Source organism: Callithrix jacchus, chromosome 6, assembly GCF_049354715.1.
Source record: "Callithrix jacchus isolate 240 chromosome 6, calJac240_pri, whole genome shotgun sequence".
In the NCBI taxonomy this organism is placed as follows: domain Eukaryota; kingdom Metazoa; phylum Chordata; class Mammalia; order Primates; family Cebidae; genus Callithrix; species Callithrix jacchus.
In genome coordinates this window covers 92884112-92901022 of record NC_133507.1, presented here as the reverse complement: position 1 = coordinate 92901022, position 16911 = coordinate 92884112, and the positions used below count along the sequence as shown (strand labels likewise).

The 16911-nt window shown below is 36.2% G+C and overlaps 1 protein-coding gene across 5 annotated transcripts in view; it reads left to right on the top strand.

The window, feature by feature from the left end:
* The window catches only part of THSD7B (thrombospondin type 1 domain containing 7B), an 873835-nt gene extending 858829 nt beyond the window's left edge, over positions 1-15006 (top strand). For 4 of the 5 annotated variants that reach the window (XM_008998957.6, XM_035305018.3, XM_054257669.2 and 1 more), the window contains exons 26-28: positions 2892-3084; positions 5401-5488; positions 13810-15006. In XM_008998957.6, coding sequence (XP_008997205.4) covers positions 2892-3084; positions 5401-5488; positions 13810-13891 — 363 coding nt within the window. In that variant the 3' untranslated portion in view covers positions 13892-15006. Of the gene's footprint in view, positions 1-2891; positions 3085-4272; positions 5019-5400; positions 5489-13809 lie in introns of those variants that run through there. The other variant, XM_054257670.2, reaches the window with a different exon arrangement.
* Positions 15007-16911: the final 1905 nt, after the last annotated feature.

Here is a 16911-nt window from a genome sequence, read left to right as displayed (position 1 = left end):
TTGACAAAAATATGTATGGGGTCAGGGGTCATGTGTGTGTTTCTTTTCAAAGCAGACATTTATTTGTACTTTTTTTCCTATAACTAACATCTACCACACCTCAGGAATTAATGTAAAACTTATAATATATTCTAATCAAGAGCATTCATAGTACACAATGCATATATAATTCTTTTAAAGTATGCTACATTTTTTAAAGAAACAAACTTCTTCTCATAGTATGCTTATTATAAAAGATGATTTGATTAAAAATAATTCAAGTACTCAGTCCTATTATTGGCCTTACAATTCAAAATGGCTTAATTCTTTACCACAGAAAGAACAGTGGGTAAACTTGCAGAGGGGAGTAGAAGGAAAGGAGGAGGAGAAGCTCAGGAACTCCATTTGGGTTAATCATGTTTGAAAAGTAGAAAATGTCACTTTATACCAACTCTCTGGATGTTTTCTTTAATAAAACAGAAATTACTTTTTTCCTTGAATTCTTGAACATGTAACTGACTGGTTACAACTTTTCTCTCATGCTAAAAATAGAGATGCAACTTGAGAACATGGCTTTAATGGCTGGGATTATAAAAATTTTCTTAATTAGATCTCTCCATTGTGATATGAAGATATCATTTTGTGATATTTTCAGTTAAAACCAACTGAAAATGTCATATTTATATGTTTTTATTATATGACTGTAACCTGAGCTAAGCTATGGACAGTTAACCAAAGATGTGCTTTTCTTACCTTTTTCATTTTGTAGAAGATTGAGGTGGCTTTTTTACTTTTAGTATCTATTTCTCCTCAAAATCACATGTTCAGTAATAATTGACGACCTAAATAAAGTTAACTGGTTGGTGAAGATTGGCATGAGAAGCTGTGTGAAGCTAAGTTCTGTTCAGAAAATGCTAGATAAATAGCTTTAGGTAAGGAGCCATAAGAGCAAAGTCATAGAGATTCATAATCTTATGCTTATTCTCCTTCGCTCTTCTCTATTGTCTGTATACTTCCTGGAGGAAGTGCAATTATTTTCAGGTTCACTTCCAGAGATAGATAGGAATTTTAATCTATCATGTCTCACGATAATCTGCTTCTCAGTGGCATTCATGGTACTTGAAAATGACCAGGAATTCACAGACAAATATAAAGGACCCATTGACACAATGCCAACTAGGGATGTGATGTGGGGTGACACTCGAGTTATTACAAGGAAAGAGTAACTCAGATAAGCATATGCATATTTCTCTTGAGCATGTGCCTTTGGTGAAGTCTTTTATCCCCTGTGTAAGGCTGTCCCTGCTTGAGAGCAGAAGTAAGCCTATGAGCAGAGAGGTAGTTTGATCTGGTTATGTTAGCAACAGTGAATCCATACAAGTCTGCCACAATTTGAGACTTGCCTCCTCAGAGGAACGAATTCATCTGAGAGGATAGGCAAAGTGAGAGGCTGAGGCAAGTATTTGAACAAGAGTGAAAGTTTATTAAAAAGTTTCAGAATAGGAATGAAAGGAAGTACACTTGGAAGAAAGCCAAGTGGGCAACTTGAAAGCTCCAAGTGCCTTCTTTGATCTTTGACTTGGGTTTTATATGTTGGCATGCTTCAGGCTTTAGAGGTGAGTGTTGTGTCCCCTCTCCCTGGATTCTTCCCTTAGGGTGGGCCATCCACAAGCACAGTGGCCTGCCAAGGACTTGGAAGGGGTCTCGTGCACAATGTGTTTACTGAAGTTGTGCACATGCTCACTTGAGGCATTTTTCCCTTACAAGTTACGTGTTTCTAGAGGAAGGTCGTATACAAGTTAAACTCTACCATTTTGCCTCTTAGTGAGAACAGTTGAGTCCATTTGCCCAACTCCTGAGATTTTATCAGGAAGCTGCTTATTGCCAGCTTTAGGTGTTTTCTATCTTTTGGGAGATTGTCTTTCCCTAGTGCTGGCTGCAACCAATTACTGTTTTAGAAAGACAGTTTAACAGCTGCCTAACCATCACCTGATGGTTTCCTTGTCTAACGTTCCTGGTGGGGGACCCTTCTCCTTCCCTGCTTATGTTTCCCTGCCCAGCTAGGAAGGTTGAGCATACTCTAATAGTTAGTGGTCAACAGTAAAAGGTGATGGAGGGATTTAGCAGCTGGGGTAACAAGAGCACTTAATTCAAAGAAGATATATACATAATCCCTGTTGCTTTGCTGCTCAGTAGGAAGGGTGGGTTGAAGCAAGTAGGCAAGGATCTGAAACAAATGGGGATATGAGTTGAAGATAATTTGGTTAAATGCCATAAACATCTCCAAAAGAGAGGAAAAGATGGCTTGGCATGGTAGCTCATGCCTATAATCCCAGGACTTTGGGAAGCCAAGGCAGGCGGGTTACCTGAGATCAGGAGTTCAAGACCAGCCTGGCCAACATGGTGAAACCCCGCCTCTATTAAAAAACAATAATAATACAAAATTAGCTGGGCATGGTGGTGGGTGCTTGTAATTCCCAGCTACTCAGGAGGCTGAGACAAAAGAATTGCTTGAACCTGGGAGGTGGAGGTTGCAGTGAGCTGAGATCCTGCCATTGCACTCCCTCCAGCCTCAGTGACAAGCAAAACTGTCTCAAAAAAAAAAAAATTAGAGACAGCAAGGAAAAGACATAGTTAATTAACTTTATTCACAAAGAACTATGGTTTAATATTTGGAGTGTCAGAATTGTGAACACATTTCAAAAATCTAGCATTTTATTTAAGAGCTAACTTTGGAATTCAAAAAGACAAACTATGTGTTTGATTTTCATCTCATTGGCATGTCCAGTTTCCCAAAACTCTAAATTGCCATGATGTATGGTGCAATTGTTAAGTGATTTTAACATGTATATTGTTATTCATTCATCTACTCAACTCACTGTGTAACCATAAAAATTTTTTTCATGCTGTAGGGTGGGGTCTGTGGTTGTGAGAAGGGCTATACAGAGATAATGAGATCAAATGGTTTCCTGGATTACTGCATGAAAGTACCAGGCTCAGAGGACAAAAAAGCTGATGTGAAGAACCTTTCTGGGAAAAACAGACCTGTGAATTCAAAAATACATGATATTTTTAAAGGATGGTCTCTTCAACCACTTGATCCGGGTGAGTTTCTGTTGTGAGTAATAAATGAACATTTTATCATGGGAGGTCTATATTTTGACCACTTCTCATGATGGAAAGAATGGAGGGAAGGGGGAAAAGAAGAGAGAAGAAATAGGCAATATGGTAGAGTTCAGGGTTTCTCAGATTTGAATATTGCATGATGCATTAATTTCTTTAAGTGTACAGTATTTCATGAATGGTTGAACGTAAGTCTCTCAACCCCAGTCTAAGAGACAATGAGTTAAGTAACAGAATAATATCCTTTGAAAATATCTTTTTGTGTGTGTGTGTGTGAGGGTCTCACTCTGTTGCCCAGGCTGGAGTATAGTGGCATGATACTGTGTGACGGTGTATCACAGGGATACTAATAAGAGGTAGATCCTCTTTTATGAACTAAGATGAAAATATTTTCAACCTACATTGTCTAGTGAAATAAAAAGTACAAAATGCATGATATGCACCATTTGTGTCTTTTTAAGAAGTGCATAAATTGGTATGTGTGTGCTCAGCTGCTTGCATATGCAGAGAAAAACTAGAAAAATTCACCAGGAAACTGGTACACAGTGATAGCTACTGGATAGGGAATTGAGAGGTTAATGGGAAGACTTATTTTTCACTGTGTATTTTTTAAAATAAATTTTAGCCTATCTTTTATGTCCTTATAGAGTATATTAATACTTTTTTAAAGTAACATGGCTTAAAGGTTTTGTACCATTACCTACCTCTAAACAGGAGATTTAAAAGCACTGGATCCTCCCAATGCACCAATCCAAGAGTGTTATGGATTATAAGCGATAAGGCGCATTCTCACTCAGGAAAGAATTTTTTGTTTTTTGAGAAATGTAAAAACTCAGAATAGGCCATTTCATCATTAGTGTTTCAAAGAGATTAGAATCAAAGCTTTGGTAAAAATTTTATGACCATAGAAAAATACCATTACTACATTGAACCTTATTCTAAAATCTGATTGAGGCTTGAAAGTGTCCTATAAGCAAAAACTGTAATAGGTAGTTACAATATAATTGAAAGTAATTGTGATTTTATTCAAAACAAGCGTCGTTTACAATAGATTTTGATTGTTTGTCCTCCCATAGAAGCTTTTTTGAATAAGATACTGTTATGTGTATTTTGGCCTGTAGTTAATTACTTTCATGTAGTATAATGAATCTCTGTGTGTGTTTCTTTCAGAACTAAATGCGGTTCCTTTGGGATGCTGAGGCGTTGCCTTTGCCAGTCCAATTCTAAGTTTAGTTAGCTATGTGCTCACATAAAATCAAGCAAAAAAATTAGAGTGAGAGAAACAACTCAAGTTTCTATCATATGTAGAAAAAACATAATTATATATATATATTTGTGTTTATGTATACATATATACTCAAGCTTATATCTTATATGGAATAAAAGTAACAGAATAGATTAAAATATATGGTTAATTCATTTTGTTAACTGTAGTAGATCCCAGATCCAAAATAATATGTACTTGTAGACACATGGTCATCATTTCATGGTAATTTGGTGACTTGATTAACTTGTTTGGTCATGTGGTTTTTGTTTGTCTAACATTATTCTGGAAGTAGAGCCACTAAAAATGGTCATAGTAGTTTTCTTTCCATGCAAGGTTGTCTCTTAATTATAATTTTCTTTTTTCTTTTAATGTAAAATGTTGTGCCACTTTTTTTTCTATTGATATGACTGTAAACACTTTAAATTCAAACTAGCCTACAAATTGACTGGATTTTATAAAATTGCTGGTGTTTGTTTGGTATTGTGAAAAAATTTGATTGACTATCTTGTATTTTACATTTTTACTTTTTTTTCCTCATTTGAGAGTTGTTACCTATGGGTATTTCCACTTATGCTTATGACTTATGAGTGTCTCAGAATTCAGATGAAAAGTAAAACATTCAGCAAAATAAATATTTTGGTGCCATGAAGTTACAACCTAATGTTTTTGAGAGTTAATTTGCTAAAACTCATCAATAATGCAAACTGTTTATTTTTAAAAGTCCATAAAAATGGCTCCATGTAATAACATTTTCAGATTTTTTTTCACAGACATAATTTCTGGTAGGAAACCCATATTCCTGTGATGTTCTAAGAGAGAATCTTTTTAATTCCTGATTCTACCTGACAATTTACAGAGTATGTGAGAACATTACTAACTTCTACAGTTGAGTGCACAGTTGGCTAAGGTGCTGGTGTTCAAGTACAGAACTAATGGTCAGCTTGGGATTGTCAGATCTAATGTTGCCCTGTCTCTTCAGTGCTGCAGACTTCTGTATGCTAAGCTTCTTACGTTATCTCTATTTTAAACAGATGGCCGAGTAAAAATTTGGGTCTATGGCGTTTCAGGTGGCGCTTTTCTTATCATGATTTTCCTAGTATTTACTTCCTACCTTGTTTGGTAAGTACTAATTAGTAAAAAGTATATATTCATATATTTACAGATTTCATGTTATACTTACAAGTATAAAAAAAACTATGTCAGGATTATTGACCAGTATAACAGGATTCTTGAGGCCACAAATAATCTTCAACAGTAGAATGGCTGAGTAGTTGAAACAAGGAATCATTATCTTTTTTGTTTTTATTTGAGATAATATTTTTTAAATTTTGGCATTTGAATAACATGAAAATCAATGGCCAGGACTTTTCCATTTTGGCGTTTTGATTTAGATCAGTAGTTTGCAACCTTGACAATACATTGGCGTCTCCTACGGAGTCATGCTTGATCCCACTCCCCGGAGATTCTGATTTAATTAGTCCTCAGTGTGGACAGGTCATCTGGGTGTTTAGTAGCTTCTCAGGTAATTCTAATCTGTGGTCAAGGTTAAGAAAATTACTATAGATAATTTTAGTTCTTAAATATTGAATCGTTAGGTTAAACTGATCAGTTGGTTCAAACTAATGTAAGCACATTTTAAATATTAGAGCAAGTTGTTTTACTATATTGACCAGCTATGGGACAAAATTTAATTGATGGTCAATTCCAAAAAAAAGCATTTTGTAAAGTGACTAGTTCTTGATAATTTATTATTCTCAGAAAATAATGACTAGTTTATCATACAGAATATATGTTAGTTGATTAACTGCTCTTGAAACAAGACAGAATTAAATGCACTTGACTCTTGAACAATGTGAGGATTAGGGGTGCCTACTTTCCCTCACAGTTGAAAATTCAAATATAATTTCTGACTCCTCTAAAACTTGATTACTAATGGCCCACTTTTGACCAGAAGTTCTACCAATAACATAGTCAAATAACACATATTTTCTATGCTATGTGAATTATATACTGTATTCTTACAATAAGGTTAGCTACAGAAAAGAAAATATAATTAAGAAAAATCATAAAAAATAGAAAATATATTTACTATTCACTAAGTAGTTATGGATTATCATGAAGGTCTTCATCCTCATCATCTTATCCTGACTAGTCTAAGGAGAAGGAGGAAGAAAGAGAGGTTAGCCTTGTTGTCTCAGGGGTGGCAGAGGTGGAAGAAAATCTGCATATAAGTTGATGCAGTTCAAACCTGCATTGTTCAAGGGTCAACTGTAGATTTTAATGTTTTCAAGTGTGCTGAGAATATTTTATTAGCTTTCTGAGCAGAAGTTTCAATGTATTTTTTTTATTTTCATGAAATCAAATTGTTATTTCACTTTTTTTTCTCCTAATAAAGATATTTATATTCATCATCTGTCTCAGAGATAATTTTTCTGAGGATTTTTACCCAAGTTTTCATCTTGATTCAAATTCAGCCATTGTCTATTTAGCCTCAAATTGTGTTTCCAAGGCTACACAGATTTTTAAATCTTTGGTCTTGGTCAGTGAAAGGTGGTAAAGAAAATAAGATGACTTTAATTATTTCTGCCACCTATGGTGATAGAAATTGAATCCCTAGAAATTACATATATATCCAACTAACATTTCCATGTTGTTTTAGTGAAAAGTGTCATCTATAGTTGGTCATTCATCCTAGAATCAACTTTTTTTTAATTCAAATTGATAAGTTTGGTTAGTATTGTCTAGATCTACTCTAAATGAGCAAATGTGAATTTGAAAGCTTTGCATGAGGTTTAACGAATAAGAAGCATTCACCGCTAGAAAAGATTAAAACTAGGGAAATTTCTTAAATTGCAGCAAAAAACATGAAGGTTTGGCTGATAGGAAGCTGCTTTCAAAGCAATCAATAAGCTAACACAGTGAAAGGTAATTAGATAGTGTATCAGTCTATAAAAGCTCACATGAATTCTAGCTGTTAGTAGCCACATCCCCAAATCCAGATTCTATGGTTCCCTTTTCCCTTAAATATTAAAAAGATTAAAAATTAACGTGTAGTAACACATACATTTTGCCTTTTGATTTTCCTCCATTCCCTTCAACCTAAAAATGTGTTAATCATAATCTATTCCTTTGACAACAAATATTTATTAAGGCCCCTTTCTGCATGACTCTAGGCTCTAGGAATTAATTAGGTACATCATTGAATTCTGTTAACAAACCAATTTCTAGAGAATTTATATATATATTCATGGGGTACAAGTGCAGTTTTGCTACATCAATATATTGCTTTGTGGTGAATTTTTAAATATAAAATATCAATAAAATTTATCTTTTCAGTAGCCAAATTACATATTTATGCATGTTATTTTTCATAGCTCTTTTATATAAAATATCAATAAAATTTCTCTTTACTTTTCAGTAACTAAAATGCATAAATATTTATGCACATTATTTTTCATAGCTGTTTTCTTCATCCCCAATGCCTGCCTTCAATAGTGTCCCTCTGGAAGTAGCACTCACATTTGGACCTGTTACACGTTCTCCCATCTGCAGTCTACAGCCAGATTCATCTTTCTGAAGCTTAGCTTCAGGGATCAGACCTCTCCTACTCACTCATGAGCTCTGGCTTCCCACCGACAGCAAAACTAAAGTCATGTTTTGGCTGCCTCACAGTTGACTAAAGTCTTCCACAGCTGGAGCCCAAACAGCTCTTTCAAACCTATCTTCTACTAATTCCCTATGCCTTATACAGGCTGGTGTGTTGTATAGGTCCAAACACATTTAAGTCTTCATTTTCTAACTATGAAAAATTAAAAAACCAAAAGAAAAAAAATTGACTTTTTTTAAATAAACTTTTGGATTTAGATAATAAATTGTCTATGCTAATATTTAATCAATTTGCAAATTATACAGTTCCATTTATTATCTTATATCATATATAAATACAGTATTTCATTATATACAATGTTCGTTTTCTCTAATTTTATATTCATAACACAGTTTCATTCAATGTCTCCCTCTACCTTTCAGATGAGTCACTCTTATCACTGCTTTAGTCTTTCTTTTCACAGTTTGCTTCAGTATCAGGTTTAGCATATTCATTTTCACCCAGGATGTCTGAGATATAGCATTTCTTTGGATCTCTTTATTCTGCTGTTTCAGAGGTTTTATCCTAGCATCCAAGCGCCTATCTGCATATATTAGGGAAGATGACCATTTTACTTGTCCTGTGTGTATGTACATTATTTTCATATTTTAAAAAAGCTATCTGTATAACAAATGTAGCCCCTCATTATATAAAAGATTTTATAGTCATCGAATATGACTATAGCCTCTTTCTTAAAGATAATTTTTAGGCGGGATAATTTTACATTAGAGCACTATATTAGTCCATTGTCATACTGCTATGAAGAAATAGCCATGACTGGGTAATTTATAAAGGAAAGAGATTCAATTGACTCACAGTGCTGCATGGCTAGGGAGGCCTCAGGAAACTTATAATCATAGCCGAAGGCAAAGGAGAAACAGGCACCTTCTTCAAAAGGTGGCAGTATGAAATGAGTGCTGAGGGTAGGGAAAGAGCCGCTTATAAAGCCATCAAATCTTGAGAGAACTCACTCACTATCATGAGAGCAGCATGGGGGGAAGCCATGATTCAAGTACCTCTACCTAGATTCTCCCTTGACACATGGGGATTATGGGGTTTATGGGGTTTGCAATTCAAGATAAGATTAGGGTGAGGACATAAAGCCTAACCATATCAGGCACTTAGAGTACTGCCCTGCTGATTTCCCAAGGAGGTTTTCTACTTCAGTGGCTTACTCCTTGTATCCCATTGCTAGCTATTGGTACTCTACCTGTTTATTCATCCCAAAACTCAAATACCAAAATTTTTCTTTTTAAACAGTCTGGAATAAATTGTTCATGTCTCTTTTCCTGTGGCATTTACCCCATGCTAATATTGTAGTTATTTATATAAACATCTTCATCCTCTATCAAACTCCAGAGAGTTTGGGTGGGGAGAGGTAATGATTGTGCTTTATGGAATGTTTTAAAGCATGAGTTTGGTAAAGATTTATTGAGCAAATAAATAAATGGATGAATAAATGAGTATATTAGTAAAAATTAATTTATTGCCAGTGATTTTTAGAAAAATAGTCTAGGAAAAAAATATAGTATGTCAAACATTACATACATTGCCTTATTCAATCATAATAATCCAAGGATGTGTGCTATTGCCATCCCTATTTTAAAAAGTAATTGATCCTTAGGTTATATAATTTTTCTGAGGTCACCTGCATAGTAGAATCAACCCCAGGTTTGCCTACCCTTAGAGTGCATGCTGGTCTTTGAGTCTTCGTGGTTTCTTTCCCTTGAGTAATCCCCAAAACTCTTTAGAGTCGACATATTGTCTATAGCTTCCACATTTCCTAGAGGCTCCTTGTTTCACAGGTAAAGTAAGCTGTAGACCTGGTACAGACCTATTGATATAAAAACACATACCATTTACTGTTACATATGAGTCGCCTAAAGAAACCCAAATAGATATTTTCACAGCATCAAATTCTATTAAATGGATTGCAGAAGAGTTAGAGGATGACAGTTTTAGAGATTTTATACTTTTGCCAAAAATAGAAGCCTTAGGACAAGTGAACTGCTATAATATGCCAGGTCTTTGGTGTATACTTCAGATGAAAGCAATTTATAATAAAACTTGAAAATGCTTCTGCGAAAATATCAAAAAACAGTCTTCTTAAAGACTACTTCTTTCAAATACTAGCCTTTGAACATCTGCCATTAGTGTTTGGAGTTTCAGAAATATTATTGATGCCCCTAATCCCCTGGCAGTAAATATCCATGAGGCAATTTAATGGGGATGACCACTGGATGAGCTTACTGTTAACCGAGATGTAGCACCTGGAAGTTACGCCAGATAACGATGTCCATTCTGCCTTGCCCAGCATGGTTTTGTAATGCACTCTCCTTCTTCCTAAGTTTGAGTGGTGCTTGTACTCCAAAGGCTTGTATCCCACAAGTGGCTGCCAAAACAAAAGATGGTTTGCTGCTTTCATCAAACTAGTTAATCTCTCCTGGTCTGAGAATGAGTCCTTGCTGGGAAGTGCCAGAGGCTTGCTTGTCAGTCCACAATGAGCTCACTTTTCTTGCTTAATGCATTTTTATCCTTTGCTAAAATGCAAATGACCCTAAAAGAGGTCGCCTCAAAATGTGTCTGCCTGTGATCTTTCACAGCCAGGATGACAAAATGGTTTTATGCTTTGTGCCAACTCTAAAAGAGGCTATGGCTGTCAAGAGTGCTCCATTAGGAAGAATGATGAGGCTACATCTCAGCTCAACAGGAGAGAATAGAGTGATGGATTAGAGATGTCCACCTGGGCACAGGATGACTGGTGGTGTTGGTGGCCTATGTGCCAGGCATTTATGGGTCCTGATTTAGTGAGGTAGGGCGGTGATCATACCTTTTCTGAAACCAGAGTGGAGGAGAAAAAAATGAGAAAGAAACTTACTTCTAAAGGAAAAAATGGATAGTGTAGGGAGAAAGGAAAGCAAACTAGAGGCTCTAAAGACAAGCCTCCTACTTGCTGGCCTCCTCAATATTGGCCTTGCTGAGTGCAGTCTTGCCCCTGAGCTTCTCCTTCTGGGGTTCTTTTTTAATGGCCAGAAAGCCTTGCAAAGCCCCTGCTATGCAGCAAAATACTACCATATTCAGTGGTCCAGAGATTAACATCTGAGAGGAGGCTGATCTGTTCTAAGCCATAAAACTTCTCAGATCTCATGCATTCATAGTTGTGATTTTAGTATCTGGCAATTGGGAGGTTGCACAATATGAAAAGATGCATGATAAATGAGGTCCTTATCCCAATAATCCCCAGCACTCTCCATGGCCCACAAAGGTCCAAAGGCATACCTATTAGTAGCCCCCGCTTTCCTTCAGAGGTGGCCACGCTGTCTGTGATTCCAAACTTGGTAAGTGGTGTAAGCATATTTGTGTAAATTTTGAGTAGGATATTCTAAGCCTGGATCACAGAGGCTGGCTAAGTTGACTTGTCTCCCAGGTGGTAGTATTGTCTCTTTATAGTAATATGACTACCTCTAGCCTTTCTTCTGGCTTCCTATTCTCAACTCCCTGGTGCTCGAGATTTTCTAAAATCTCTTTGTCCAGTGGCCTTTAGCAAATTAAGGGCAGACTACCAAAATCTTTGTTTGGGAAGCACCTACATTTCCTACCCCTCTCTTCTTTGCTCCCTTCCCCCACAAAAAGAAAACCAAGGGAGGTGGGAGGGAGAAGACTCCTGCTATAATTTCAGATGAACTTCCTTGTACTCTTTTTTTGCCATTAAGGCAACCCACCACCACCACCAGGGTGAATTTACAGTCACATTCAGATTGCCTCAACCTCTGGCGTGTGTGTGATTTCTTAGCACCTTTAAATGCCGTGGAGTAGTATGCCCAGGACTCCGTTTCAAGTGGGGTATATGCCAGAGCCTGTGCCCATCAGTCTAGAGTCACTGGCACATACTTATACATGAGTACAGATAAAGTTAAATTGGATGTTATTCAGATAATTATGCAATACCTTTTGAGCATTGCCGAGGACCTGGAAAGCAGAACATTGAAGGCAAAGGCTCCCTCTGGAGAAAATTCTGAATCATGTTTTTTGGTCTCTGCAGCTTCTCTGGCTGGAAGTTGTTTGCCTGCAGCCATCCCTGCCCAGCACTCAGTATATCCTCAAAGAGCACCTGCTGCATGCCAGGTGCCAGGATGAGGGGCACTGGGAGAATCTGTGGCTCCTTTTAGGGGTTCTGCCAAAACCATTTTTAATTTATTTCTTTAACTTCTATGATTTGCTTCAAACATCAATCAAAAAATTAATTTTACTCCTTAAATTAAAACTTGTGCAATTTAAACTAGGAGTTTCTCTCTGCAACCACTTTAATTTTATCAATTTTTTATTACAGTAAAATTCACATAGCATAAAATTCTCCATTTTAGCCACTAAGTGAAAGAAGTCAGACACAAAAGGCCACATACGGTATGATTCCATTTATATGAGATATCAAAATCTATCAGGGCAGGAAGTTGATTGATGAGTGGTTGCCAGGGGCTGACAGCAGGGGGAAATGGGGGAGAGACTGCTTGGAGGGGAGCAGAGTTGCCTTTTGGCATGATGAAAATGTTCTGGAGCTAGATAATGGTGATGGTACACATACTGCAACTGTGCCAAATGCCACTGAATTGTGCAGATTAAAATATTTGTTTTTAAATTATATATACTCAGAATATAAAAAATAATTCATATGTGCAGACAAAAAATGTCATTTTTCTCCAAGTGCCAAATGAATGCCATATATATACAGAGAGTGTCGTGTAAAGGTTAAAAGCTCAGGTCTGGGTGTTAGATTTGTTTAGAATGCAGGCTCTGCCACTCACTTAGTGACCTAAGCGGAGGTAAACAACCTCGGTAGTCCTTCTCTGTAAAGTAGCAATAATCCTCTGTAAAGTAGCCTCCCTTGCAGGGTTGCTCTGTGATGTTTTGAGAGATTTTGTGTAAAATATTCAGCACAGAGCTTGGCACTTAGTATGTATCCAATAAGCAATAGATGCTAATATAAAATAAAAGCATGGAAGGTTGGAGACAGGGAGAGAGATGAAGCCAGGCTGTGTAAGCAGGGTGAGGCAAAGGCCCTGAGGAGGGAGGGTAAGTGTGGTGGAGGTGAGAGCAGTGAGTGGCAGAATTAAAGGTTACAAACATTTATAAATACAAGTTGAGATATGCCCATACTAAGAAACAAGAAGTGTACTGCAGGGTGTTCTGCCCCATGTCTGGGGCATTGCTGTATTATTTGGAAATGTTGTTCAACTTAAGCTTTCCTTTCCATGAGAAGGAAAAGCAGCCTTTACTGACCTGGAGAAGTTGTGGACTTCAAGTAAAGCAGAGACTAGGTGAGATGGCTTTGCATGGAGTAGAATTGGTGAAATTTTCTTGACACACTGGCATCTTGGCAGCTAAATGTCAGGTTCTAGGTCAAGGTAGAAGTGTGTTTACTTAAAAACAAGATAGGTGAGGCATAGCTGCTCCAGCCACTTATGATGTCGAGCATCTGTGATGTGAAGGTCATAGTAGTTTAAAAATTAGTGAGCAGCAGACGTCCCTATTGTTGTGTATCAACAAGAATGTAAAAGGAGAACAGCCTTCTACTAAGTTCCTTCATTTCACTAAACCAATTTTAAGATTGTGTAAGATGATGACTTCTTAACAGAAGGTGAAAATATTCAGTATTCACAAGAGGAAACCCACACATTTAGAGAAATGTATCTTTTTGTCATTTCACCACTTGAATTTCTATACTTCAAAATTGTCTGGCAGATGAAATGGAGCTCTATGAACTTACTTTATCTGAGGAATTTTTTTCCCTTTGCAGCAAGAAGCCAAAAGCACATCAAAGCACACCTCCCCAACAGAAGCCTCTGACCTTAGCCTACGATGGAGACTTAGACATGTAACCTGAAAAAGAAATCCAAATGTAGACATCAACTGCCTTAACTGCTTTCTCTTTTGTAGCTCTCAGACTTCTCAGTTTTTTGAGGAATCTCATGATGTGATATATTGGGCAGAATACAAATATTGCAAAAGTAATATTGCCTCCACTTCATTTGGACATGGAGTCAAGGATTATTAGGTCTGCCATTTTGTTTTCAAGTTGTTTGTGGGTGTGAGTGTTTTATTTTTTGGTTTTCCCAAGGGACCTGAAAACCCTTCTCTTCCTATTTGGAACTGGGAGGAAGAAAACATGATGGAATTCCCACAGACTTGAGTAAACTTGATCTTCAGCAGCATAATGACAATCCAGAGGAAAGTCCAATCAAGGCATTTACTGTAAATGATGAGTCCGACACTGCATTGTTACGCACTATATTAGTGCAAAGTCTTTATTCTTCCCATACTTCAACACTGAGTTTTCTAGAGTTTACATTGGTTTAAAGACTTTCAAATTGGATTGCCTATTTTCATGAACACAGAGAGAATGGATTACCATTTCAAAAATTCTCTGAGTTTTTAACCTTTAAATATTGTATTTTGTTTTATAGCCAGGGGATGATGGCACTTCATGGGTTGCAGCTACTGAAAATAACAGAGTGTGTGTAATTGCTGGACTAAATGAAAGCTAGGTTATTTTTGAAGGGAATGCGCACTAAATGTTAGGATGCACAAATGAAATAGGTGGCTAAATAAGAGAATGAGGTATATTATTTGGTTACTAAAACTGTATTTTAACAAAAACTTAGCCATGTTGATATAGCATTAACCACACACAGTTGTAATTCAGTTTAATGATGACAAACTCTGCTTTTGTAATTTAAATTTTCTTATCTGAATATTTATAAATTCTTTTTTTGAATTTAATTATCTGACCTCATTTAATACACATCGAGCACCGATCCAGTTTGTAGAAAGTCTTGCTTTTATAAGGTTTCAATAATATCTAAAACAACACATTAAAAAGCTGAGACCATTTTATGAAGATAATTGTTTGTAATCATAGGTGTTGAAAGTAAAAAGGTGCCATCTTGTGGTATTGACTTGTATTTATAACAAATAAACTGCTCAAGAGATTGCAGTGTCGGCTGTTCTGATTTATTCACTTCTGAAGTGCCTTGTTCTTGCTTTGACAAAAACAGTGTTAATATCAACTTTTGTCAGTATTTTAGGGGTTGACAGCTGCCGTCACTGACAGAAAAAAAGGAATCTTACCCCTCCACACTATCAAGCATACTAGGAAACAGCACCAGTCACAATGACATAGAGTAGCTTTTAGGGAACATTTAGGGCTCAAATAATATTAGAACAAACAAACCACTGTAATCATGTAAACACTGATATGTAAATGATGTGAGAGAAGGAAGAAGACAGAAATGTTGGAAATGTGATCCAAGGAGCAGATTAAAGGATGTTTTCATTTACACTGTGACCTCTATTAACCATTTCACATCTAGGTACGCCCTCCAGCCAGCTGATTGTGTCCAATGGTACTATAAGTTTAAAATAAAAAAGAAAGTGAAAAGAGAATAGTTTATTTTGTTAGTATAATTGAAGAAAAAATTCTCAGAGTTGTACTTTCAAAAGTTCACTTTAGCTAAAGCATCAATAGTCTTCTTAGTAGTTTAAGAGAGGCTGCTTTGGAAATCGAACCATGACTAGGCCTTTTATTGCCTTGTGTGACCGTGGACGAGGAATATAACTTCTCTGTGCCTCAGTTGTTTGACCAACAAAATGAAGATAATAAAATTATGTTTCTTTAAAGTTAGACACTAATAATAATTACAAAATGCTTAATATTCATCACATGTCAAAAGTACAATAAATATTAGCTGCAATTTGTATTATATAGCATATTTGGAGTTGGGACTCTTAGGTCATTCAAGTTTTTGATTCATTACAGATTCAACAATTATCCATATATTTAATTTGTGTTGATAATACTAGATTTTTAGTACTCATGACTTGTAAGTAAAATTGCTTTTCCAATAACACATGCCTGAAATATTATTTCAGTTACATCCAGTTCCCAAATATTATAATCACTACATATTTATTTCGTTCAATTAAGCAAATCATATATTAAACATCTACCATCAGTTAGGCACAGGGCTCTGAGGTACACTGTTGAATGAAATGTGATCCCTTCTGACATTTACTTTTCTTGAAAATTATGCCAGACAGACCTAAAGATTTGGGACAATTACTCCTCAGGAGGAAAGCCAAGGAAAAATATATGATTAAAAAAATAAAATGTATATTCGATAAATGAATATAGTCTCAAAAGACTACGTGAAGCCTGTGAACACTTCTTTAGGAGAGCATATTGCTCCTACAGGACAAACAATTTTTAACATGTGTAGTGCTTACAGGCAGAAAACGAAAGTAAGAGATCAGAAGAAGTGAGTTTGTGCCTGGTACTGCTACTAACTAGCCATTGACTTTAACAAGCCACCTATGTCAGTTTCTACACGGCACAGTGTAGAAAACAGACTCACAAACACCAACTGGTTTAGTCTGTGAATGTATATAGCAGAAGTCCCAGAAAACTAGCTTGCAGAAAGATTGAGTTTCATATGAAAAGGGTTTTTATTTTTGAGTTAAAGTTATTTGAGAGTTTTTTTACTTAAAAATTTGGAGTTTAGCTTCTCTTGAAAGCTTATACAATCTGGTAACAAATACCTCAATCTTTCATGGTAATTTGCTGGAACTGAATGTTGACTGCACTCTTTAGAAATGAATGACGTTCACTCTCATTGATTAAACAAATATACATCAAGTGTACACTTAATTCATTTAACAAATAATTATTTAATGTCTACTGTGTGCCAGACACTACTCTAGGTGCTAAGTGTATGCTAGAAATGTAAAACGTCTTTTTAAGTCCTTTCTCAAATCCACCTTCTCATTGAAGCATTCTCCAGGGAGGATTCAACACTGTATTCCAAGAGTTCACAGATTATGGCTCCTGGCCCAGATCATGCCA